At 36.9% G+C, this 25,488-nt stretch overlaps 3 protein-coding genes across 6 annotated transcripts in view; 1 reads left to right on the plus strand and 2 right to left on the minus strand.

Annotated features, from left to right (window-relative positions):
* ppp2r5b (protein phosphatase 2, regulatory subunit B', beta) overlaps nucleotides 1-16,989 on the minus strand; it is a 22,364-nt gene extending 5,375 nt beyond the window's left edge. Inside the window, exons 1-7 of the mRNA XM_016490740.1 lie at nucleotides 15,355-16,989; nucleotides 7,260-7,456; nucleotides 6,106-6,207; nucleotides 5,859-5,951; nucleotides 5,237-5,367; nucleotides 5,070-5,129; nucleotides 3,433-3,541 (exon numbers count right to left, since the gene is read on the minus strand). Coding sequence (XP_016346226.1) covers nucleotides 3,433-3,541; nucleotides 5,070-5,129; nucleotides 5,237-5,367; nucleotides 5,859-5,951; nucleotides 6,106-6,207; nucleotides 7,260-7,456; nucleotides 15,355-15,550 — 888 coding nt within the window. The 5' untranslated portion in view covers nucleotides 15,551-16,989. The remainder of the gene's footprint in view (nucleotides 1-3,432; nucleotides 3,542-5,069; nucleotides 5,130-5,236; nucleotides 5,368-5,858; nucleotides 5,952-6,105; nucleotides 6,208-7,259; nucleotides 7,457-15,354) is intronic.
* Nucleotides 8,990-23,290, minus strand: batf2 (basic leucine zipper ATF-like transcription factor 2). 3 transcript variants are annotated; one of them, XR_001634591.1, is made up of 4 exons: nucleotides 20,282-21,126; nucleotides 19,941-20,045; nucleotides 18,694-19,148; nucleotides 8,990-9,023 (listed from the first exon to the last, which is right to left on the minus strand). XR_001634591.1 is itself a non-coding variant. In XM_016490741.1 (4 exons), the coding sequence occupies exons 2-4, from the start codon at nucleotides 20,357-20,359 to the stop codon at nucleotides 18,810-18,812; spliced, it is 522 nt and encodes a 173-aa protein (XP_016346227.1). In that variant the 5' UTR covers nucleotides 20,360-20,376; nucleotides 23,263-23,290; the 3' UTR covers nucleotides 18,594-18,809. The 3 variants fall into 3 exon arrangements, 2 of the variants coding, with proteins under 2 accessions (XP_016346227.1, XP_016346229.1); XM_016490741.1 differs by lacking the exon at nucleotides 8,990-9,023 and adding an exon at nucleotides 23,263-23,290 and having other exon boundaries at nucleotides 18,594-19,148; nucleotides 20,282-20,376; XM_016490743.1 differs by lacking the exon at nucleotides 8,990-9,023 and having other exon boundaries at nucleotides 18,594-19,148; nucleotides 20,282-20,376; nucleotides 21,102-21,289.
* A 221-nt stretch (nucleotides 23,291-23,511) lies between these two features.
* arl2 (ADP-ribosylation factor-like 2) lies at nucleotides 23,512-24,972 on the plus strand. 2 transcript variants are annotated; one of them, XM_016490863.1, is made up of 5 exons: nucleotides 23,512-23,715; nucleotides 23,927-24,037; nucleotides 24,283-24,445; nucleotides 24,623-24,703; nucleotides 24,799-24,972. In XM_016490863.1, the coding sequence occupies exons 1-5, from the start codon at nucleotides 23,678-23,680 to the stop codon at nucleotides 24,928-24,930; spliced, it is 525 nt and encodes a 174-aa protein (XP_016346349.1). In that variant the 5' UTR covers nucleotides 23,512-23,677; the 3' UTR covers nucleotides 24,931-24,972. The 2 variants fall into 2 exon arrangements, with proteins under 2 accessions (XP_016346349.1, XP_016346350.1); XM_016490864.1 differs by lacking the exon at nucleotides 24,623-24,703.
* The last annotated feature ends 516 nt before the right edge of the window (nucleotides 24,973-25,488 follow it).

Consider the following 25,488-nt stretch of genomic DNA (forward strand, 5'->3'; position numbering starts at 1 on the left):
CACTCTTTCACTATGAGAAAAAGATTACAGCCCTTATCTTCCTTTCATGGTTTGATCTGAAGCACTGAGCTAACTTCACAAATAAACCATTCTTCTAATCAAGATCCTAAATGCCACCACATGGCTTTATCATCACTCTGCCAGCAGCAGACTTTCTGCAGCATTCAATGCACTGATGTGACGCATGTCTATACTAAACAATAAATATGAGGGTGCCAATAATGTAGGCGTAACTGATAGAAGTGTCAACAAATGCTTTTAGACAATTTTCTGGATTAATGGGTAACAGTTTTATGCGAAACACGCATGTGTACAGCTTAGATACTGTGCACTAAAGCAACAGTAAACCTGCAGTATAAGCTGGATAGATGTAATAGCACACATGAAAATGACATTACAGTACTTTTTTTCCTAAGTGTTGGTTAACTTGATCAACTTTTAACAGAGACAGTCCCACTGGAAGAAGCTTGGGTTATTTGCCTTGCTCAAGGGCATAATGGTGATAGCACATGTCCTGTTCCTTGCGAGCATCACACCAGACAGTGACGGAGCTTGCCTTTTTGGTACATTATGTGGGTGTAAGTGAGAAAGCCTGGGTTAGGTGCAAGCTCTAGAAATTGGATAAAGTCCATATCAACTAACTGCAAAAAAAAAAAAAAAGAAAGAAAATAAATGACATTAAATTAAATATAAATATAGAAACTGAATATAAATATAATTTAAGTAATTTCACATGAGCAAGAGTAATCGCAGCTGTGATGATTTTCATTAAAAAAGCATGGTTGCAAGAGTGATATTACTTTTATACAGCTCTTCAATAAACAAGTTAATATCTATACTTCAGATTTAGACCCAATATTTTCATAATTTTTTAAGAGTTTTAATAAAGGCACCTATAAGAAGAACTACTGAGACTCTACATGACTAAATGATGACATCCTAGTCTGCACACACGTGCTGCATTTATTTCCAGATTAATATATTCCCTCAAGAGGAGAGACGCACAAAACACCTGAGCCTCAGAGATTACAGGCAAAAAAGTGAGAAAAGGATGTTTTTCCAAAGGAGGTGTGTGTGTGTGTGTGTGTGTGTGTGCGTGCGTGCATGCGCACACATGTGATATGGCCACGAGTGAGTGTGTGCTTTTTGTTACCACGGAAGCCCTTCTGCACCGTTGCCTGGGTGAGCTGTTATGGTGGTGATGGTGTGTGTGTGTGTGTGTGTCTACTTTGGAAGGGCTGATGTCACATAAAACCCCAGGGGGTAAGAGCACTGTAACTCCTGATATTTTTTCTGTTCTCTCTTATTCTTTTCCAAATGAGAACATAATAATTATCCTCTTAGTTCGCAGTCTATGTAGTGCTTTACAAAAAGGTTCAGATGTTTATCTTGTGAGGTTATGTTTATGTGCATGTGTCTGAATTTATGCAGAAGGTAATGGAAGCCTAATGGCCTCAGAGTAAAACAAATGAATAAAAAATGTTAATTTATTTTGCATTATTTCTCCTTATATGCCACTTCACATCTCACAATCATAACTTTCTATTTTACAGCTTTATTTCTTCATAATTGTGACATCATATCTCACAATTCCAACTTTATAACTCATATTCGTGACTGTATATCTCTTTATTTCTCATAATTTTGACTTTATACCTCACAGTTCTGAAAGTAGTTGTTTATTCTCCTTTTAATTGTTATCTCACAATTATCTTCTTATTTTTTTAATAGAAGACAAAAACAGTCTTCCATATGTGTATGTGTGTGTCTTCATGTGTTTTGTCTACCTGAGAACCAACCATAAATGGTAAATTACAGCTCAAAGTAAAACTAAGATTAAATCCCAACACTTTACAAAGCTTTGGTATCTTTTAGCACAAGATAAAAATCCCATACCCAAGAGATGCCTCTGTGAAAATATATCCCCTGGTGTCATTCAGTAGTTTGAGGCTCAATGGGGACTAAGCTCTAATCATCCCGTATAAATCCCCCAGACTTAACTCAACCACTCACCATTAGTTCCTGTGCAAACAAATAAAATAGTAACCAAATCACAACAGCCACAGGTTACACGCAGGTCTAAAGAATCACCGAAATGCACACTTAATGCCGGTGACAAAACAGTTCATAAAAATAGAGTTTGGTATTTAGCCTTTCATCTCACTGAGAGCTTCTGAAGAAGCCTTGAGGGAAGTGTGATTAAGGATTTGCCTGCACTGTGCTTCTGTTTCTATGGAAGCTACATAAAATAAGTCTGGCCACCCAAAGACATTCCCTGGGAGAGCTCTATAGGCCCTTGTGGCAAGTAGGAAGTATAAACAGCCCGGAGTATGGCCACTGAATTATGGATGGTGTGATATTGACATGGGAAAGGGCGAGTGTAGGAATGTAGGACAAGCACTTTCAGAATACACACACTTATAGACATATACAAACAGGCAGTACTAATATTACAAGAGCACTTTTCAGACAAAACATGCTGTTAATATATATATATATATATATATATATATGTATATATTAATCTATTGAAAGAATGCATTCAATACAGTTCAAAGGTTTGGGGTCGGTAAGATCTTATTGCTCACCAAGGCTGCATTTTCTTTGATCAAAAATACAGTGAAAACAGCAATATTTTGAAATGTCATTACAATTTTTATTGTGCTGCTTGATATTTTTTTGTGGAAACTGTTAATTCTTTTTTCAGTATTCTCTGATGAACAGAAAGTTTAAAAGAACAGCATTTATTTTTTTAAATAGGAATTTCTTGTAGCAAAGCAAAAGTGATCAATGTGTCCTTAATGAATAAAAGTATTAATTTCTAAATAAATAAATACTTAATCTTACTGACCCCAATTTTTGAACAGTGTATGTGTAAACAGCCAGGCACACACATTTATATACACAAAGGCAAGTAAGTTCAGACTTTAATACAGTGGCCCCAAAATGTCCAAAATTGTTTCTGGCTACTAAAAATGTATTAATGTTAGTGCATAAAAATATCAAACCAAGAGAATTCAGAATTCCATAGATAGATAGATAGAATTCCACAGACAGACAGACAGACAGACAGACAGATAGATAGATAGATAGATAGATAGATAGATAGATATTCTAATTTTTATCTTGCAATGACTTTTAACCAACCAGTTTTAGTGGATGTATTAAGTCATCAAGATTACAGCTTAACAGATATAATCACAGAACAAAATAACATTAACCAAAGTTTAGAATGGCATGACATTGAGTAAATGAGAGTTGTGTGAACTCTCTCTGTTAGTGTCCACTTTGTACACTTTTTGGGGCCACTGGATTTAGCGTTAGTATTTAGCGCCCCCTTGTGGTAGGATAGCCCATTACAGTCCATTAATTAATAGCATTAGATCTGTATGAGCGTCCCAGTGTGAGTGTGTCTAGGCATCTGACTCTAACCTGCGCATGAAAAATGGAGAGAGACTTGGCAGTGTGCAGGGGGATCAGGACCCTCACCAGGAACTGCTTGTGCTCTGATTTGAGAGGCAGAGCAAAGCCATTTATGATACTGGAAAAGAGAGGAGAGGAGAGGAGAGGAGAGGAGAGGAGAGGAGTGAGTAGTAGGCGGAAAAGAGAAAAGGGAGAATAAACAGGATTAGTATCAGTCATCCTGATGATGCTCTGTACACTCATTCGCCACATTATTGTTCATCAGCTAATCCCCCACTAAACCCCCCTCATCCTTCCTCTCTTTCTGACTGTCTCCTCCTCTCTTCCGCTCATTTCCTTAGTTTTATCTTTGTTCTTTTACTCAGGCTGTTCCTCCCATTGCTTAACTGTTTCCATTCCAATTCCATTCCATCCATACTGTCTGTCTCTGTTTCTCTTTTATTCTACTATCTTCTTCGCTCTTTGTCTTTCTCTCTCATTTTACATAATCATTCTCTCTCTCATTTTATTGCCTTCTTTTTCTTCCTATCTGTTTACTTTGCTTATCTGACTGCATGTGGCAAAATATACATATATTATCTGGTAAAAATCTATTTGCCATACACAATGCCATAAACAACAGCATCAAGGTTCAATGAAATATATTATCTAAATTGAAAACATATTGTTTAAATTGGCCGCGTTTCTTAAAATTGACAATGATAAAACTGTTTAAACATATTTTGGACATTTTTCTGTATTTTTATAAAATATTACACATTATACAGATATTCTGTATTATAATATTTCTATAATCTTATTCAAATATCTTTAAAATATACAAAATGGCCTGAAAATCTGTTAAAAAAGTTATATTTAAATAGATTCTAATTTTCATATAATCAATATCCTTTTCCGATATATGTTTTTGACCATATGTTTAAAAAATATATACTAAAAGAACATGAAATGCATATTTTTCTGCATGGGACCCATCTTTTCTCGCTCTAATTCTGCAGCTGTCTCTCTCTCTCTCCCTCATTCTCTCTTCAGTAGTGATCAGAGAGATGTGTGGGTGGGAAGCACTATAAATACTACTGGCATCAACCTGAATTTAGACCTCCATCCCCAGCACTCTGACTCATGCCTCCCCCTGGTTGTCTCTCTCTTCCCCTGTTTCTCTCTGTCAAAGGTTTGCTTTTGTTTATGCTATTAAACACATTGAGAAACAGGCACCATTTTGTGTGCATTGAACCCAATATGCAAAGCAGCACTGGTTTCGCTGAGAACATGGCTGTGAATTATAGGGCTGGTCACGCTGAGGATGGGAAACATGACTGCAGAACACGTGGCAGGTACATGCAGCGAGCACTGATGTCGGAGGTCTCTGCGAAGTGTCTGAATCACCAGCTCACACACCATAAAGCATCTCTCCAGTAATCTGCTGCCACATGAAGTTGTGTAACACTATAATTTACTAATTTAAGATTATAATACAAATGTCATAAGATATTATATGTGCCTCCTAACTCTGGAAACAATGAATAAACCACAGGGATCTACCTTATAATCTTCTAATTTACATTGAGTTGCTTTATAAACATCATCCGATCTGATTTTTAACACACACTTAGTGTGCTTTCTATTATGACAGTTTGAAAGAATACCTTCCCAAAATTTCCAAAAGCTCAGCAACTCCATTGAAACGCTCAGTTTCATAGATGAACCTGCAGAGTTTAAAAATAGATATAATGACAGACATAAAGACTAACAAAAAGCAGTCACTGGCTGTGGAATATCAATACTGCTCATGCGTTTTGTCTGTATGACTGACCTGAGGAAGATATTGTTGATCTGTTTGCGGATGTAGGCCCTCAAGCCCAGAAGTTTGCCATAGACGCGGTGCAGGATAGTCTTCAGATATTCTCTCTCTCTGGGGTCTTCGCTGTCAAATAACTCCAGCAGCTACACACAAACACACACACACATGTAGTCAGCCCTTTTGCACTTTATTAAAAGCACTACTCGTGAATATTTATAATTGGTGTGAGTAGAATCAAAAATACTAACAGTCCAACATGGAGGTTAGACTGCCTGCTGGGTGTTTGAGAAATATTGCGATTTGACTATGATATGATACACATTTAAAATCTTATATTGCTGCTCTAAGATATCAAGGCTAAAAGAAAAAACAGGGTGTGCCAAAACTACAAATTAGCAATGTTTGTCTCCAGAGGCTGGACTTGAAGATGGGCTAAGATCATTTATAATCGCCTCGAGTCCACTTTAGCTGTACATATTTATTCACATGGTTTCATTATGTATTTATTTTATTTATTATACAATAATGCAAAGATAAATGCAGAATTACATATATTTTTATTACATTGCAGCCGTTTTATATTTACATAAAAGGCCTCTACACCTATACATCTAAATCTATGCAAGCTCTGTACCTGTAGAACAAACTTCTGGTCCACGTAGCGCTTGGCAAGAGAAGGCTGGAAATCTGGACTCTCAAGAAAGCGTAAAAAGAATTCATACACCAACTAGATAAAAAAAAAAGATAGGAGACAAAGAGAGAGGAAATGGGATCAGAGCTGGGACACAAGCTATAAAAAACTCTGATGATTTCTCACCCCATGGTGTCAGTATATGCGTTAGTGTGTTTGTGTATATAAGAACTTGAGAATGTACATGTACCTGTAAGTGAGGCCAGGAGGCTTCCAGAGCTGGTTCATCCTCCTCAGGGTCAAACTCAGGGTTCTCACTGGGTGGGAGGGTTCGAAAAATGTTCACTGAGATCTACAGGAAGAGGGGTTGAAAGGTTGTGTTTTACTAAAGCATTGCTTTCACATAGCAAATGACATTAAAAGAAAGTGATCCTCAAGGGCCAGAGTTGAGAACCCCTGTTCTAACATCATATTTAAATGTTCTCCTTTATCAGCTTCTTCGCTTCACAATGGTAAGATGATCAGATTGATGCCACCAGAATATAAAACATTTATGACCATATTCAAATGCAAATTCACTTGACAGCTATTTCACATGGTATATCAGCGAAAAAAAAATATTATTCACAAACCAAATGAATTCCAGTTTAACAAATTTGTTCCATGCTGTGAGTAGTTAAATTAAAGGTATAGTTGACCAAGAAATGAAAATTCTGTCATCGTTGTTGGTAACCAATTTTTGTTACCATTAGTATGGACAAAAAAAAAAACACTTTTCAAAATATCTTTTATGTTCCACAAAAGAAACATAAAGTAATTTCTATGTAAAATAAGTCGCTGTAATTCTTTCAACACTGCTTTTCTATGCAACTTTGGCTCATTATAGATTTCACAGAATCTAATTGCTGTTTGCTTTGAACAATTGTGCATTTCAGTTGAATGGAGTTTCAGGTAAATGGAATTTAATTTCAAAAGATGTTTGTGTACATTTTCTATTGATCAGGGCAACAGTAATTCATTGTTACCTGATTTGCATAATTCCTCTAGTAAACAAGGGGCTAAAACAAACACAACGCAACAGCATATGCAAATAAACTATATTATCCAAGGGTGCCAATTCATTCTTAGTGAATCTCCCCCGCCTTTGTCTTTCACATCAAAACATAAAAGGACCAGTTAACAAAAATCAATTGCTTCCCAATTAAGGTGTTTTTGTATTTCAGCTACATACTGTACTGGGCTAATGTAGCTAAACACAAGGAAACGTAAATGCTTCTGAGTCTCTAAGTGCACTTTAGAGCATTGGAGATCCTGTGCATCCCTCAGCGATTTATCTCCCCCTGCCTTCTCTGCTCTTTTATCAAATCCCATCCTACTCTTTCACTCTTTCGCAATTCATCTCACCATCTTAATAGCCTCTGGGTACAGGGGTTCGATGAGGACTCCGCGACTGGTGGCCACGCTCTCCACAAGCTCGTTCAGCGCAGCACGTTTGATCTCTTTCCCCTTCAGGTCGGCGACACAGTCCAGAAAGTCAAAAAGCACACAACACTGCTGCAGCTTCTTACAGAACAAGTCATGAAGTTCTGCCACTGGCGCATCTGTGGGACGGGAAGATGAGGAGATGTAATCTAGTGCACAAATATACTTAGACAATATACACAATTACACTACACATTTACTATTTACTATGTTTTTCCTAGTGCTAATAAACCTGGCATTGCACACTACACTCTTAAAAAATACATGTTCACTGGCATCTATGGTTACATGAAGAACCTTTAACATCCAGAGAGCCTTTCCATTGCACAAAAGGCTCTTTATAGTGGATAAAGGGTTTTTTATATTATTAAAATGTACTTCACACTAAAAATAAACAATTACTTTAAGAACTGTTCACTAAAAGGTTCTTTAAGGAACCCAAAATCGTTTTTCTATGGCTTCGCTGTGAAAAAAAACAAAACTTTTGGAACCTTCATTTTTGAACATTACATAAACATTGTTAACTCTGTGATAAATTGCTTATGTTCCTTTATTGTAAGTTGCTTTGAATAAAGGCACCCGCTAAATAATGTAATGTTACAATCTTAAAAATAAAGGTTTGTCGTAGCGATGCAATATAACATTTTATTCATTAACCAATTTAAATTGACTTTAACACACTAGCACTCTTCTGGATTATTTAAATTAAAGGGGTCATATGATGTTGCTAAAAATAACATTATTTTGTGTATTTGGTTTAATGAAATTTTTTTATGCGGCTTAAGGTAAAAAAAAAAATACATTCTTTTCCACATACTGTACATTTTTGTTTCTCCTCTATGCCCCGCCTTTCTGAAACGCTTCGGAAAGCAAGGTTTGCTCTGATTGGCCAGCTATCCAGTGCGTTGTGATTGGCCGAATACCTCAAGCGCGTGACAGAAATGTTACGCCCCTTACCATATTGTGATGCCTTGTCCCGGCCGGAGCGACGAGACAAAAACATTAAAACCCATTATAAACGAGGCATTTGTTGCATCCAGTGGGGACATAATTACGGATTATAATGACTTATTCTTTTTACGCATTGCATTGCATCGCGCCGTATAAACATAAAACCATGTCTGCATTTGTGATCGGAGAAATTACAAACTACAAACGCTACTCTACACTGCTCAAAACTCACGTTTGAATCATCAGTGGCAAATTCTTTAAATATAAAAAACGTACTTACAGTCTGTGAGTCAGAACAGCTGGCATTGTAGTCTACTCTACCAGGATCAGGAAACAGTCCTCCATAAAATGCGCTGGACACATCTGAATATTTGGGTTGAAGTGTTCTGGAACAGTGTTGTAAATACAACTTAACCACTGATTTCTAGTCGTGTCCTCTTTTGGAAGGCCAAACAAAGTAGTTTCGCTTCCACAACGAAACACAGTGTCACACACGGCGGGCTAGAGTGAGCTTGGGCTCACGTTATGCAAATCTTCCCACATCGTGACGTAGACATGTGGGGGCGTGTTAGAACGAGCCGTTTTAGGTAGGCGTGGTTGACTCTTAACTTTTATAAAGAATATCTCTTTGGATTTGAGACTTTATTCTTTGCAACTTTACAGATCTTCTTTATGCACCAAGAGCTTGTAACACTCCAAAGAGAAAGGAAAAATTGAAATCGCATCATATGACCCCTTTAAAAAGAATGTTCACCCAAAACCTAAAATTCTGTCATCATTTACTTTCCCTTATGTCGTCCCAAACGTGTATGATTTTCTTTCTTTTGCAGAACACAAAAGAATATATATTATATAGTTTTGGTGACCGTTGACATACATTACGTGGTGAGAAAAAAAAACACTGAGATACTGAGTCGTGTCATACAAGTTTGGTTGAGTAAATAATGACAGAATTGTCATTTCCCTTTGTTTACTGTAATTATTTTCAGTGCATTTTACAGTAATTTTTTTATAATGATACACTCTTAAAAATAAAAGTTCCAGACGTGGGGTTTCATAGTGATGCAATAAAACCATTTGTGATCCTGGAGCACAAAACCAGTCTTAAGTCGCTGGGGTATATTTGTTGCAATAGCCAACCATACATTGTATGGGTCAAAATTATCGATTTTTCTTTTATGCCAAAAATCATTAGGATATTAAGTAAATTTTGTAAATTTCCTACCATAAATATATCAAAACTTAATTTTTGATTAGTAATATGCATTGCTAAGAACTTAATTTGGACAACTTTAAATGCGATTTTCTCAATATTTAGATTTTTTTACAACCTCAGATTCCAGATTTTTAAATAGTTGTATCTCGTCCAAATATTGTCCTATCCTAACAAACCATACATCAATGGAAAGAATGGAAAGCTTATTTATTCAGCTTTCAGATGATGTATAAATCTCAGTTTCCAAAAATTGGCCCTTATGACTTATGGTTTTGTGGTCCAGGGTCACATTTTTGGTTCCCCAATGAAGCCTTCAATGAACAATTCTTAAAAGAACCATTTTTTATAGTGTGAATAATCTAAAGTGTTTTGATAATCTAAAGAACATTTTTACACTATAAAGATCCTTTTGTGCTTGGAAAGGTTGCATGAATGTTCAAGGTTCTTCTTGGAACTATCAATGACATAAAGAACAGCTATTTTTTTAAATTGTATGCACCCACACGGCACAATTACGTTAAAGATTGTTGGAGTTACACAGACACTTGGATCTATAGAGTATATTAATGCAGATTGCTTGAAGTGGATGGACGGGATGCTAATGAGAAATAAGTGGAGGCGTGTGGTGCTAACAGGATTAGTGGGTGCTATCTTTAACCCCGCACTGTCTCGCCCCTCTGTGGACGTAGCGCCTTGAGCCACAATAACCATGACAATCCACTCCATTCATCCAAAAACTCAACCCAACTTACATACCCTACCGTTCCTTTACTTCGACGTGTGAATCGATGTCTCTGTCTCTCTATCTCTCTCTTTCTTTAGCCTCAACATGGCACTTTGTACAATTACTCTCCATTAAAAATGGATTAGTCTTAACAGTCTGCAACAGCTAGACTCAAACCAAGTGGGTTGGATTGCAGCAGGTTAGGTCAAAGGAGACAGATAAAATAAATAATAAACAGAAAGTGCAAATAAAGAGAGGGATGTGATGAAAAGAGGTGGTTATGTAATGGTGTGTGTTTGTTTGTTTGCAGTCAGAGGGAAGGAAAGGGTGCAAGAGAGCATGACACAGCCACAGCACTCAGAACAGAAAAAAAAACTAAATTGTCCAGGAAAAAGTGTGAGAGAGAAAGAAGGAGGAGACACAAGGAACTGGAGATGCATAGTGAATGAGAGGAAGAGCAATGAATAAAATCCTCAAGGGCCAGAGTTGAGAACCCCTAACATCATATTTAAATGTTCACCTTTATCAGCTTCTTCGCTTCACAATGGTAAGATGATAATACCAGATGACATCAGATTGATGCCACCAGAATATAAAACATATATGACCACATTCAAATGCAAATTCACTTAACAGCTATTTCACATGGTATATCGGTGAAAAAAATATTATTCACAAACCAAATAAATTCCAGTTTAACAAATTTGTGCCATGCTGTGAGTACAATGCAAGAGAGCATGACACAGCCACAGCTGTCAGAACAGAAAAAGACTAAACTGTCCAGGGAAAAGTGTGAGGGAGAAAGAAGGCGGAGACACAAGGAACTGGAGATGCATAGCGAATGAGAGGAAGAGCAATGAATGAAATTGGAATTTGAAATGAACTTAAATCATGGAAAGAATGTGAAAACTATAATGACATATGTGAATAGCAACAGTTTTATGTCTGAAGTTAAGTATCACTCCAGTTAGACCAGTCGTCGCTCTAATAAACGTGCTGTTATGTTGTACATGCAAAGCTGCTAAATATAGAGCAGCCAATAAGCAACAGTGGGGCATAGAGAAAGAGAGAGAGAGAGAGAGAGAGAGAGAGAGAGAGATGCATGCTACGGGAAGAAACAGTGCAGAGAGAGCAGGAGAGATGATGTCATCCCTCTACCCTGTTCCTCTCCTCATGATCTCCCTTTACCCCTCCTCTCCATCCTTCTCTCACTCTCATTCTCTCTGTGGGTCTCTTTCTGTGGCAGTGTGATTTTAATGAGTAAACTCTTTCTGGTTAAAGAGTTATTACTGCATTTGGGTGGCACTTGAAATCCTGTATTTTTGAACCACCAAAACCCACAAAATAGCAGAGCAAAAATACTGCACAACAAAACAGGAACCTTGAACTGCCACGTTTCACATGAGCTTTTTTGATGAAATGCTGACGGCAAATTTGGAATTCCACTGAAACTGAACCTCAACACCAGTACAGGAAGCTATAATATAAAACAAATAAATATGTATAATACTAATTATAATATCTTTCAAATTAACACTATTAATTAAGCTCTAAGGTTAAAGCATGACTTAAATAAATATTAAATCACATATATTTACTGAAAGAAAATGGTATACTATAAAATATACCATTTTGGTATGTTTTTACAATACTACAAAAAATATTTCATATAAATGCTGTCCTTTTAAACTTTCTATTCATTAAAGAAACAAAAATGTATCATCATTTCCACAAAAATATTAAGCAGCACAACTGTTTTCATTGATAATAAAAAGCAATGTTTCTTAAGCACCAAATCCGCATATTAGGATGATTCCTGAAAGATCATGTGACACTGAAAATTGAGCAATGATGCTGAAAAATCAGCACAATAAATTTGACTTTAAAATATATAAAAATAGAAAACAGTTATGTTATTATTAACAAAATGTTAATAATATTTAATTAATACATTACTGATATATTACTATGATATTACGCAGAATTTATATTTTTAACACAAAATCATTATACAGATAAATGCAGATTTGGTGAAGTATAAAACAAACTATTTTACAGGTCCCAATGTTTGGGGGGCATTTATATATATTTTCCTTCACTTTCTATAGACAAGGACAAGTATGGCTGAACAAATCTTGTTCTCAACAATAGCTCTCCCTCAGTACAGTGTTCTTCCACTTATAGCCTCACATGCTTATCCACTTCACTCTCTCTTTCTCTAATGCTCTTTTACTCTTCCCTGTCTCTATAATCACTCACTCACCCCCTTTTTATTCTCTCCCTCTTCCTCTCTTGCCCTCTTTATTGATCGGAGGAGGCCAGAGAGTGAGCAGGCCTTCTGTGTACCGTAACCTAATACCGGCCCTGACCGGCTGGACCCTGCAGGAAGAAGCAGGCAGATATATACCCGCCCCGAAAAAAATCATTTTCTTATACACAGACATATTTGTTACCCTGAAACAATGATTCACAACTATAGTACACAAGTACAGTAATCATCATACTCCAAGGTGATTTGCTAACAGATTTGAGAAGCTGTCTAAAAACACTCATTTCTGTTACATTTATGGATTTGGGAGTTTTGAATCTGCAGACCGAGAGCTCTGAGCTGCCCATTGTCCATGTGGAAGACACTCCAGCACCCTCCAGCAGTGGCAGCTATTTACAGAGACACACGCTCACAAACTCACGAGGACTAGTAATGAAGTCACTACAGAGGCTTAAATGGAAAAAATAACACAAATTAACTTGAAGAGCAGAACTCGAAGGTCTACAAATGAGGGTAAGCACCACCAGTGGCTCACACCATTAACATATCTACAGGTTTTTTTTCCGGTAACTAATAACCCAGGCTAGCAAACCTGGCAGTTTTGCCCATATTTTTGGCCATTCGACCAATTAAAGATTCAGGTCATGTTTTGGACTGAGCATCTCACAAAGCTGTTTCCCTCTACTGCACACAGATAGAGACTCGCAGGTAAATTCAGAGACCAAACAAACACTCACAGGTTCTGTGTCAGGTGGTGTTTGTCATGCTCTGCTAAGCTAATCTTGTGTATAAAAGGCATTATATATGTCACATCTAAATATGCCATACCATTAATGGAGCTTAAATATGTAGCAGGTACAAGTTGCAAACAAAAAAAGCAGATGACAGTAAATGTTTACCAGTCCATGTATACATGTACCACTGACTGCCATTCTAGTAAGTGTTATTTAGATGTTGTGATCATTAACGAGGCTTCACTTTATTTTTTGCTATAAGGGATATAATAATCGTTATATATTTTGAGTTCAGTAGAATTAAGAAAGATCCCAAAATTGAGACTGATCAAAACCTAAGTTTCATCAACAGTTAACAGCTTTTTTTACATGGCTAGCATTTGTCAGTGGTTTGATGATATTTTACATGAAACTGATGCTTTATGAGGTATAATCAAAGACAATACCACATGCAACGGTGCATTTTATACAGTTACAGTTTACAAAATGAAACCAGAGCTAAATAAACTTATAGCTAGTCATATGGGTTGATAAATACATTGTACCTAGTAAGAAGAAATTAAATGTTGATTTACAGTGGAGATGTGTCTCAGTGGCATGTGAATGACTAAAAGCAGGTCAGTCTGGACCCCCTGTGACACACCAACTGGCAGCACACCCTCAGCTGGAGTGTCTCATGAAAACTGGTACCACTAAACCCAACTTCACTGGAAATGCCGCTCAGATGATTCCCGTATTAGACTAAGTGAATCATATCCTGCTAAAGTGTGAATCATGAAGTCGTGCACAAACTGTGGGGATAACACTGCATCTGTGTATTCTTTGTAAAATATATGACAACGTTTCATAGCTACTCTGAAAATTAGGTGCTATGCATCTCATCTTTATTATTCATGTTTACCTGAGCTTTCTAGGTTCTTGTTACAAAACTTTGTCACTCTTATACTTCTACAAATTAATGGATTATGCTAAACTTCCCCCACACTCAATAGAGTTACTTTGCCCAGCCACTTCCCAGTCTGTGGCTTACAGTTTCTCCATCACTTCAGGTTGATGGCCAAAATGAGCTCATGGAAGTAGACCTATTACAGTCTCCTGACTGAGGATGCTTTTAACCACAAAGCTTCCTAAACTAAAACAAAGTACTTGGCACTGATTATGACAAGAGAGAACAATGGATTCAACAAGTATTTTTTCCTTCTAGTTAAATTAACTTATTTAAAATAAGGTAATGCAAAAACAATTACTATAATTTCATGCCATGCCAAACTCTTACATTTTTAAAAAAGAAGTTTACTCAATGCATTTGTTTTGGACTACATGAAAACATTTTGTTGCCATTAACTAAACTGGACAAGGAATTTCTGATTCCAAGCAAACTTTGCATAGGACTGTTGACTAGAAATGTTATTTTTTGTGTTTTTGTGTTATAGATTCTATGGTTTATGTTGAACAGTTACTATTTAAATCCCACTGCAATGAGCAATCTCTTGCCAACATCCTACATTTTATCATACGAAAAGTTACACTGCCATGCTAGCTAGTACTGCAAACGATTTCATTTCAGATAATTGTATATACAGTGGTGTGAAAAAGTGTTGGCCCCCTTCCTGATTTCTTATTTTTTTGCATGTTTGTCACACTTTAATGTTTCAGATCATCAAAGAAGGGGGCCAACACTTTTTCACACCACTGTATATAATTTGGGATTACTCAATTAGGTTTCTGCTACCCGACACAAGGTAGCCTATCTGAGTTGAGCCGAATTTAATGTTACAAAAATTGCTTTCCAACAAATATAACCAACATAAGTTCAGCCAAAACATTGAATCTTTTAGTTTAGGCTATATACCTTTGAATGACGTTATCATTAGATTAAAATTCTGCTGAGTCTACCTGTGTTCCTCACAGAGGAGTCCTCAGAAGATTTAGTTACATTTGGAGTCCTTATGGAGGTACCATGACATCTCTCAAGGATGTTCAAGAAGACATTGAGTTCATAACCACCAGAATGGCTGTAATAGCCTATTTCAATATCAGGGGATTTATTTTCATTCTCATCATTTCCTAACTAACATGCCACTAAAAACCAACCACCTCACGTCCCAGTTAAAGGAACCTACCTTTAAGTAAGGGCAGCGGCGTGAGCTCCACCTGGGAGCTCTGATAGCGGAACTGTGAGGAGCTATGGGACCGTCGCTGCCGGGCACGGCGCATCGAGCGGCGGGGGAAGCCGTCTACTTTCTCTGCGCTTGGTACAGAGAAGCCCGTGGTCGGCGATGATGGGCTCGACGGAGGTAGCTTCGTGGGGGTCTCCATCGCTGCGAAGGTGGTGCTCGGCAGAAGATTGTTCGAGGAAGGAAACCAAAGGCGAGAACTGGCTCCTAAAGGCTTGTTATTTAGTCAAAATATTTTTTCTTTTGGATTTAAAAAGTAAAATCAACAAGCAGGGATCGACTAAAGACAGAAGTTATCTAACCTGGTCAAAAATGTAGACAGAGGGATGGTGGAGTAAAAGCTATCGGTGTTCAATTTGACGCGTCTCTCACTCGTGTTACATTACACCCCCCCCAAAAAAACGAGACTCTGAAATAAGCACAAGGGTGGATGTAATTGTCTATATCTTCATGAAGAGATATTGAGGTGAACATACATTTCTACAATAAAGACATCTCTGCCGTACTGTCGTCATCAGAATGTCATAGGCCTAAATTTGGTTTATTTAAATATTTATAGGCTAGAGGCATAAATCGGTACCGTATTAAAACTCGGATGTAATAAGCATTCTATCCAATGATCACGGGCCAATTAATCCATGCTGAAAAACAAACGCGCGATAAAAAAAAAATCCTGTCATTTATCTCCTCCGCACAGGTACAAATGCATCACTTATTAATTAAAGGTTATCGTCATAGCCTATTACCAGTGACCAGTTCTGCGCCTTAAGTCCCTTTCAGAGCCTTCCAGCGTCCCCTATTAAATCCGTTACCGTACAGTCGGTTCGGTTCGGTTCGGTCAGATCCACACAGGGCGGGGATGAGCTGCTTCAAACGTGCCTACATGTGTAGAGCATCACGGCGGCCGCTGCAGCACTGATACCCCCTTCTTCTACCTCCTTCCCTCAAATACAAGAAACCGCTGTTCAATTAGGCTACTTCTGTATCACAAGGACGTTGACAGTCTCGCTGATTTTCCCCGTCGCCCTTCCTCTCCGCTGATTGCTCGTGTTTTTCCCGTTTCTTTATTTCCCAGCACAGTGTCGGTCGTTGTCTTCAGGTGGTGCAAGTAGATGTAGATGCTACACACTGCGGTTGACGCTCACGCGCTCTTATTTATTTATTTACTCAGCTTACATTTACGCGACCCTCTCCTAGACGTCGCGCTGCTATGGCTATATCATTGACTCTATTCGCCGTTTAAGTGACTATATAGATGCTATTTGTTTTTATTTAATCCGTATCTTAATCAGACAGCTGTCTTCTACCTCAGCCCTTTCCCTTCTCCTCCCTCTGTCCCTCCCTCACTGGCTGACACAGTCTGTGTTAGCCGCTGTGTTTTGGGACTGTCAGGTTGGCCATTGTTCTTGCTTCATTCGTTCATTATTCCGCGCGCTCACCCGTCGCTGTATCCGCTGATTTTTGTTCAATCCGACGCTAACTGCGAGTTTTGTAATAGCCTATCGGTCGAAAGACGACGTGCCGCTGACCTACCTTGAGACCACTAAATGTGATGCTGAACGTTATGGGCGTTTTGGCTATCGAGAGACCCACCGCTGTACCACCGAAAAAAAAAAAGATCGAGTGCTATTGATATGGCTTGTTTTACAGAAATTTTCTTCAAGTATTCATTCATTGACCTATGCTCAAGTGTATATGAGTCATTGACAAATACGAATGTTTACACAATTATTTAAAAAATCAAGTTAAACATGTTTAGGCTATATAGCCTACAATTTATATTTTAATGACTTAAAATGGCCAGTTTTATTACCATCAAGTACAACACAAAAAATAAATAAATGCATTTTTTTTTTTATGAAATACTAAATTAGACCAAAAACGTTTAAAAAAAAAGACTAAATAGGCCTACTTTAAAAAAAAAAAAAATCACATTTATTTATTTACAAATATCATACATTTTAAAGTCTTTAATATTAAGATGTTTGCCTAAACATACTCTACTTGACCAGAAAATCCTCCTCATAGAAAGATTAAAATGTCTGTCAATAAAATGGCTACCTGCATATAGGTCACACCATGCTGATTTGACAGACAGCTTTTTTAAAACATTAAAAATATTTAAATTAAAAAAATTAAGAATTAAAAATGGTCAAATTGTTTATACCACCATTTCCTTTTATTTTATTTTATAAGCAATCTACAGTTACGCTTTTTTCACTATAATCCCCACTAAATCAAGCTAATTAAAAAAAATATAAGTTTCGAACAATTAACACAATTTTAAGTTTATTCACAGGACGTACCTAACGCCGTTTCACATTCATAAAATATTTCTCAATGTTTCCCAGTTGTGTTTTACATGTAAGGTTGACATGTGATACGTGTTTTGGGACTGCAACAGGATGGAGGGAGCTTCACAAAGCTGTACAGAAGATGTTCTGGTGAATCCTTTGCATACTGTCTCCGAATGCATATCTTTTGAATTGTAACATTTTAATTGTGTCTTGACCATGGTACAGAATGAAAAGTTAAATATTTGTACATATTTTGTAAAAAAAATGTATATTTCTTTAATGGTCAGCCAGTCAGTATGTGGCTGAGTCAGGCTACTTCTCTTAAACCATTAGAAAAACTAACCTATGACTTACATCAGAGGCCTAATGACTTTTGGTATACTTGGTCTCCTCTTTGGGCTGACTATTAAATTCCACTGAACTCAGTACATATTTTGGTTCTACGTATATGTTCATCTATTCTGGATTTTTGTTTGTTTGTTCATCTTTCTCTCCTTCTTCCTTCACAATGTCTTTGTATTGTAAGACAGCGATTGACTGTATATGTTGCCAGGGGATACCTGTACCACTGCTGTGTTATTGGCATATATGTTGTGTAGAATGTCTTGTAAGACATTAAAGCAACTGCATGTACCTTTTTTACAGTACCTTGAAACAGTGATATATTTAGAAGGAGCTCCAAAATTGCCCAAATACACAAAACTACACACAGTTGCTTTAATCTTTAATGTATTTTTGAATAAAGAATGAGTGTCATTGACCCATATTTCAATAAATAACACTTAAAATTATTAAAAATAATTTATGAAATAACTGAACATTTTCATATTACAAATCAAAATGGATTAAAGTATGGAATCAATAAGCCCAACATAGGCTGTGGTCTTACATATAAAAAAATATAATGCCCGTATCTAAAATATAGCTACATGTAAATGCCATCTGTAAGTATTGTTTAAATAAATTATACAAAACAACATATCCACACTTTAATGGATCATGGTTTTTAGCACCATTAGCATTTGAACTCAACAAAAAGGGCTGTTTGCAGGATGTAGTAGTAGTGTGTAAGCCTTGTGACCAAATAACTGACTGTACAGCACCTCAAAACTGCTGTAGACACCCATTTCCATTCACTGAGTCCCATGGACACCAATCACTACTGTCGAGGAGGTCTGTTAGAGATAAGTCCCCTGAATTAGTGTCTGGTAAGAATGCAAGTTCCGGCAAGAGGTTGGGGTCAGAGTTGAAGGTGATATCTGAGGTAGAGGGTGTAGCTGTGGACGGTCCTCCTGTAACACTAACTGATGGTTCAAATGGACACAGTTTAGTGCAGTGAGGTATATGTTGTTCCAAGGCTGTGGTGTAGAATTGAAGCTCCTTCTTTAGTTCAGCGATTTCTTTTATGAATGCGGTATTAGACTGCTCTAGGGTTTGGAGTTCCTAGGCAAAAAATAAATAAATATATAAATTAGTTTATAGACAATACAATATTGACATGAATTCAGCAGAAAAGCAGAAGTAACAAAGTGAAAGGAATGCGGCAGTAATGCAAGTAGTGTCAAATAAAAAGTAATTTAAAATAGATTTGACCTGAGCTGCTTTTCCCACATATAAAGTTCATAGGTCATTACACACTTTATTTAAAAAAAAAAAAAAAAACAATTCAGACTTCCTCATATTTTGTTAGTCTTAGAAGGGATCTGAGATTATTGGGTTGGATAAAAAAAGGGAAAGTCCAAGATTTGTACATCATCTGAAGTGAAAATGAAAGTGAATGTATGACATGTCAGATGTTAAACTAAAATAACTAGTCAGCCGCTAGTGTAACTAATCTGTAAGCTGTCCCAGTCATGCTCTGCGTTTCCAAGAAATACCTCCTCTGCACTGAAAGGTTGTGCAATACTAATGCTCCTCTACACACACAGAGACTACAAACTAATCATTAACAAACACACACACAAAAAAATATCCTCCAGAGAAACGAACACATTCTCCTGAAGGTTATGATTATGGCACATTACTTCATAATTCCAAGTAAGAATATAGGCTATGTAGCTGACAATAACAATAATAAAGTACAAAAGGTATAAATATAGTTGTGTGCAGTAATGTGAATGAGAAGATACAACAAAAGTAAGGATATGAAGAGGTAACGTAAATAGGGACAGAGCAAAACAAACCCATTCAAAGGGGAAAAAGAGAGAGTGTCAAAGGTTTCAATTTGCTACTGACCTCATGCAGCACGTCTGCCTTTTCTGTCTGTTTTCTGCGATTCTTGCGAGCTGCATCTCTGTTTTTCTCTCTGTGATGGTGCCTGTGGTCCTCTGACTGTGTGCTCTAAAGATATTTATCAGATCATATATATGATTTACAATATATAATATAAATATGGATTTATTTATATATAAACAAATAATTATATATATATATATATATATATATATACACACACAAATAATAAATATTATAGCTACATATAACAAAATATGTAATAAAGTATTTTATTGCTTGTAATAACAGCGTTATATTTATACATAGTAAAATCACATTAAATGAATTAATTCACTCCTTACACAATCAAGAGGACTTTGAGAATCACTTTGAGAGAAAGGACTTCCCTGGTCAAAGTTGTCCATGACAGCAGCTGGCATCTCCAAGTGCACGGATGCTTTTCGACAGTTATATCAGAACAAAATGCTTGCATGTATACTTTCAGAATAAATCAACGGTCTTTAGTAGCATTTCAGTACTGCACAAAATTCGAATTGAATTCGAAATGGCTTCTTCGAATTTAAAAGCAAGCGCGTTGAAAGACTCCTGAAGCAGAAGTTGTCTGAAGAGCTACAGTGCCTGGTCATGATTTAAACTGGTCTGAGGTCTTTGTGGTGTTGGCCGTGGGCGGCGGAATGAGCCAATAGCTCTGTGAATGGACTGACGCAACAGAGGGGGTGGACTAGACTGTTTTCGGTTTCGAATTATGTTAAATGGCCCGGTTAGCGGAGCAAGGAGATCATCGCTTCCGGCACTGTACTGCCAGTATTTAGGTTGTTCATTTCCCGCTCTACACTGACAGATACTGGGAATTCCAAGCAGGAAGTCCAAACGGGTGTAGCTGTGAGGGATCTGAAGGCTTAACTATGTAAGGCTATTACAGTATTTCATTATTACTCAAATTAATCTAACAAATTAAATGAATCCAGCATTTAAAAAATATTTACGAGTATAATTTAGCAGTTACAAGGTTCTGCTGGGAGAAATGTTTGCAATCGTGTCTTTCATTTACAGGCACATGGTGACAGCTGATGCATAAGAATCTGCTGCAAACATAAGGGCTGCAATTTCAAGGACGGGAAAACAGAAAACTGAGACAAATGAAACAAACAAGGAATTTACCGTAAGGTTTCTTTCAGGGGGGCTGTCCTACAGTTAATGTAGATACTACACTTTTCTTTCGATGAAAGCCAAAGGACACTGACAAACAGTCAATTCAATTACACGTTTCTCCAGCAGCAGTTTTAACATTAAGTGACATGACATCTGACGCACAGATGCCATTGGCACATGGCGCTATGCTCAGTGGCACTTCCGGTGGCACTTCCAGTTTTCAGTGGCATGTGTCAGTGGACAGTGGCATGTGTCACTAAAACCTGTGACACATGTCAATGGACTGCGTCTTGTGTCAGTTGCCGTGGTGCGTGTCGCACCTTCGGTAGTGACTGACACCTGCCGCTGGGTGTCGCTGCATAATGTAGCTTGCGTGACACACGCACTTCATGGCGGAACGATATTGAAATAATTAACAGTATGTTGCTGTCAAACATACGATTTATTACATCGTGGAGTTCCTATATTAAGATTAAAATGTGTCTTATGCCCCTTAATGTGTATTTTTCATTGTAAGTTTATTTCCAGTTCCAGCTTTGTGCAATGCATTCAAATACGTAAATACGCGTTTTTTTCATTTTTGCATAGATTTGACAGTTCAGCTGTATCATTTGTAATTATAAAATAATATAGAGACTATGCAGAGGCCATAAAAAAAAAAAAAAAAGAAAGAAAAAAGAAACGTTTTAATCAAATGTGCCACCATAACTGATACTTGCCAATCAGGAATTAGCCTACATATAAATATCAACTGATGAGAAAATGCCACAAACCATTATGATGTCTGCTATTCTAACGTGCTTTATGAAACTTACACCAAATGTGTTTTAGTGACACATGCCACTGTCCACTGACACACGCCACTGAAAACCGGAAGTGCCACCGGAAGTGCCACTGAGCATAGCGGCATGTGCCAATGGCATCTGTGCGTCAGATGTCGTCACTTAATGTTAAAACTGCCTCTCCGTTTTAGATCACAGTATTTTTTATTTGTTTTGATACAGTATTTATTGTTTATAACGAGATATAAACAATAAAATGATGATTGTACCATTACAAATGTATTATTATTATTATTATTATTAGTGCCATACTTTACAATGCTGCAATAAACATCTTCACTGAGATCTTCAATATTCTCATTGTTTTTTCTTACACTTGTAATTGACCATAAACCCCACTAATACAAAGGTTCTCTGTATTAATGTTATTATGGTTGCTTGTTTGTAATTATTATTTTTATTTTATCTTTAATGTAAAACTCCACCCTTAATTAAGAGACTATAATATTTGGCAGCTAATGTTAAATGTTAAATAGTGATTGAGTACAACAAGCAAGATGACCTGCTCCACCCTTTTTTTCCTTGACCATAGATGGCACAAAATCTCATCTCAGCACTTTTGAATAATTCGAAACGTTTTGACGAATTTCGACGTTTCGAAATAGTTTTTTGGATAGTTGGTCTAATTGTGTGTCTCTGTAGTGATCTATAAAATCGTATGATGTTGAATATCAAAGAAATTTCCATAAATTAGATCTATTTCAGATACATATGTGCAATTCAGACATCTTTGCTTTCATTAAAACCTTTACTAGAACTGAGTAAAATCATTACATTTGCATTTATAGTGTTTCAATTATGTTTTCAATTAAAATATGGGCAATTAAATATGTAAATATTCATATGCTTGCATATAAATCATACTTTTTTTTGTCTTTTACTGTGATTCTACTTTGTCATCAGTTATTCAATTATTCAACTTGTCAAAATAAAATTTTAAATAGAATAGTTGTTTTTCTTTAATGAATGACACTTAAAAATATAAATATTAATAAGAATTAACAAAATTCATCTATACGTTCTGTAAAAGTTTATTAGGGGTCAAAGTAGCAGGCCATCTTACCCCTCTTTTAATATTTGACATTTTGTGCTATAACAATTAAGTTAGCAACTGTTTGAGTTTAGTTCCCATAATAACACATTGGCTGATACATCATCTTCCTGCATATGCGAAACTTATATCTAAATATGTTACAATTTAAAAGTAAATCCACATTGTTCTTAAGGGGGCACCTTCTCCCGTCCTACCCAAATAACAGTAGGGTAAAACTAGCATGGATGACCAACCGATCAAAACAACCAGTCAGATAAACGTAATTGAGACGTACCTACTTTACACGAAATCGTTTTGGGGGCGTTCACTTCAGCTCACATGTTTAGAAAATGCACATAAGGAGGCGCTGCTGTAGAAACTAATGATTTTACGACAACGTTCAGACACGCCCTTGCCGCGGTTTTCATTCACCAATAGAAAAAGCCCAAGTAAGAATGACAGGTAGAACAGCCAATCATATACCTTCAGCTCCATCTTTACGCACTCTCTAACCAATCATACTTCAACGTGTTGTGTCAACTCATAGTAACGCTTCCTTGTTTCCAGTGTGGCTTTTCACTAAACGCATGTCGCTGTTATTTAGGAAATTATTTTGTGTTTCAATAGTTAATGTGTTATTTCGGGTCAAGATCAATTCAGTGTTTTATACTTAAACGTTCGCGATTGGTTTACTGACGATCTTGAAGAAGATGAAGCACAAGGAGCGCGAAATGCGTCTACTGATGCTGTATCCTTTCACAGAACTGCATTCAAATGTATTCATATAAATACATTTGAAAACAATATTCTTTTTAAACCGCTGTTGTTTTTATGTTTAATAAAGTACATTCTTACTCTATTCACGGGTGTCAAATTACTCAAATAAGGCACGTTTAGTGTAATGTTCTCATTTCTCGTGATGCTAAAGACTGTTGTGGGTCCTTAACCTTTCTTTTTAGTGGTCTTGACAATGCTGGAAAAACAACCATCCTGAAGAAGTTTAACGGCGAAGATGTCAGCACGATCTCTCCAACATTAGGCTTCAACATAAAGACACTCGAGCATAGAGGGTACGGCAGAAGTCTGGTTGTGTTATATATGTTTTGCATAAGTAAGAGGTTGAGAGCATGATTAGACGCTAACTTTTAATGAAACTAATTGGCAAAAAGGCTATATATATATATATACACACACACACACACACACACACACACAGAGAGAATGTACAGATATACAAACTGTTTGTTGACCAATGTTACTGTGATACATAACCAAGTGCAATATTTTTTTTTCTTTTTCTTCACACTGAGACTAGGTTTAAGCTGAATATCTGGGATGTGGGTGGCCAAAAGTCATTGAGATCATACTGGAGGAATTATTTCGAGAGTACAGATGGACTGGTGTGGGTAGTGGACAGCGCTGACAGATTGAGACTGGAGGACTGCAGGGAAGAGCTGAGTGCTTTATTACTAGAGGAGGTGAGATGACCAATATCTTGGACCTATAGTTTGAAATTAAATGGTCAGATTTTGACATTACTTTATTTAGCATCTTGTTTTAGTGAACATAAAAAGCCATAGTTTTGAATCAATAAAATGTAATGTGTGGGCTTTATATACATTACACTTTACAATTAATGCATTTCTCTTGAATAGCGATTAGCGGGAGCCACTCTGTTAGTTTTTGCCAATAAACAGGACCTACCTGGTGCTTTATCAAAAGATGCCATTCGAGAGGCGAGTTTTGTTAAACGGAGCCATTTGTATTTTAATGGAACTGCCTTGCTGTTGGATGAATTTGTGAATATGCTCGTTTTCTGAACGTTGTCCAGGTTTTAACCCTTGATGACATTAAGACCCATCACTGGTGCATTGTGGGATGCAGTGCCGTTACAGGTGAGAACCTGCTAACAGGTGTGGACTGGCTACTTGATATAGCAGCTCGGATCTTTACAGCTGACTAATGGACTGAATGTTTTAACATTTTGGAGATGGACAATAAAAAATAAAATTGTTGGACTGAATGTATGCAATGCAAATGTTTTTCAAATATGTTTAAGATGGATGTCCAAGTAGCTGTACTTCCAACAGGTAGTGTGTTTTTGAAAGCCCACAAAAGAAAGCCATTTGCTTTAGGTTGGAAATGGAAGCTATTTTTGTTTTCCTTGAATACTGTTCAACACCACTTGTAACTAGCTCCGAGTGTTCAGCTGCATTAAGAGATCATGTCTGCCAAGAATACACTGCCTCAACAAATCTGGTCTCTTTTTCTATTACCAACTGCTGCTTTTTCTTGCAGTTTAAAGTAATTACAGGTCAGTCTCCAACCTTCCTCTTTGAAGATCCAGAGGGTGGCTGCTTCTCATCTAGTCCCGTTTTATTTATATTCATGAATCTGCCCCCCCCATCGGAACACTATTAAAATGCCCTTTAAAGGGTAGCAAATAACCTTGTTGCTTTTTAGACCTTAGCTCGGTTTATTCAAGTAATTGTCTTCGTTCAAATCTTAGCTCGGAGAAACA

This window comes from Sinocyclocheilus anshuiensis, unplaced genomic scaffold (assembly GCF_001515605.1).
Source record: "Sinocyclocheilus anshuiensis isolate Anshui unplaced genomic scaffold, SAMN03320099.WGS_v1.1 scaffold426, whole genome shotgun sequence".
Taxonomy (NCBI): Eukaryota; Metazoa; Chordata; class Actinopteri; order Cypriniformes; family Cyprinidae; genus Sinocyclocheilus; species Sinocyclocheilus anshuiensis.

What these genes read in the sequence shown, in the direction of transcription:
- batf2 (XM_016490741.1), bottom strand. Translation starts at nt 20,359, where the DNA reads ATGCCAGCTGCTGTCATGGACAACTTTGACCAGGGAAGTCCTTTCTCT. An exon ending in CTCAAAGTCCTCTTGATTGT is followed by an intron (nt 20,046 to 20,281) that starts GTAAGGAGTGAA and finishes AAATATCTTTAG; the next exon opens with AGCACACAGTCAGAGGACCA. An exon ending in AGGCAGACGTGCTGCATGAG is followed by an intron (nt 19,149 to 19,940) that starts GTCAGTAGCAAA and finishes TTTTTTGCCTAG; the next exon opens with GAACTCCAAACCCTAGAGCA.
- arl2 (XM_016490863.1), top strand. Translation starts at nt 23,678, where the DNA reads ATGAAGCACAAGGAGCGCGAAATGCGTCTACTGATGCT. An exon ending in GAAATGCGTCTACTGATGCT is followed by an intron (nt 23,716 to 23,926) that starts GTATCCTTTCAC and finishes CTTTCTTTTTAG; the next exon opens with TGGTCTTGACAATGCTGGAA. An exon ending in GTGCTTTATTACTAGAGGAG is followed by an intron (nt 24,446 to 24,622) that starts GTGAGATGACCA and finishes TCTCTTGAATAG; the next exon opens with CGATTAGCGGGAGCCACTCT.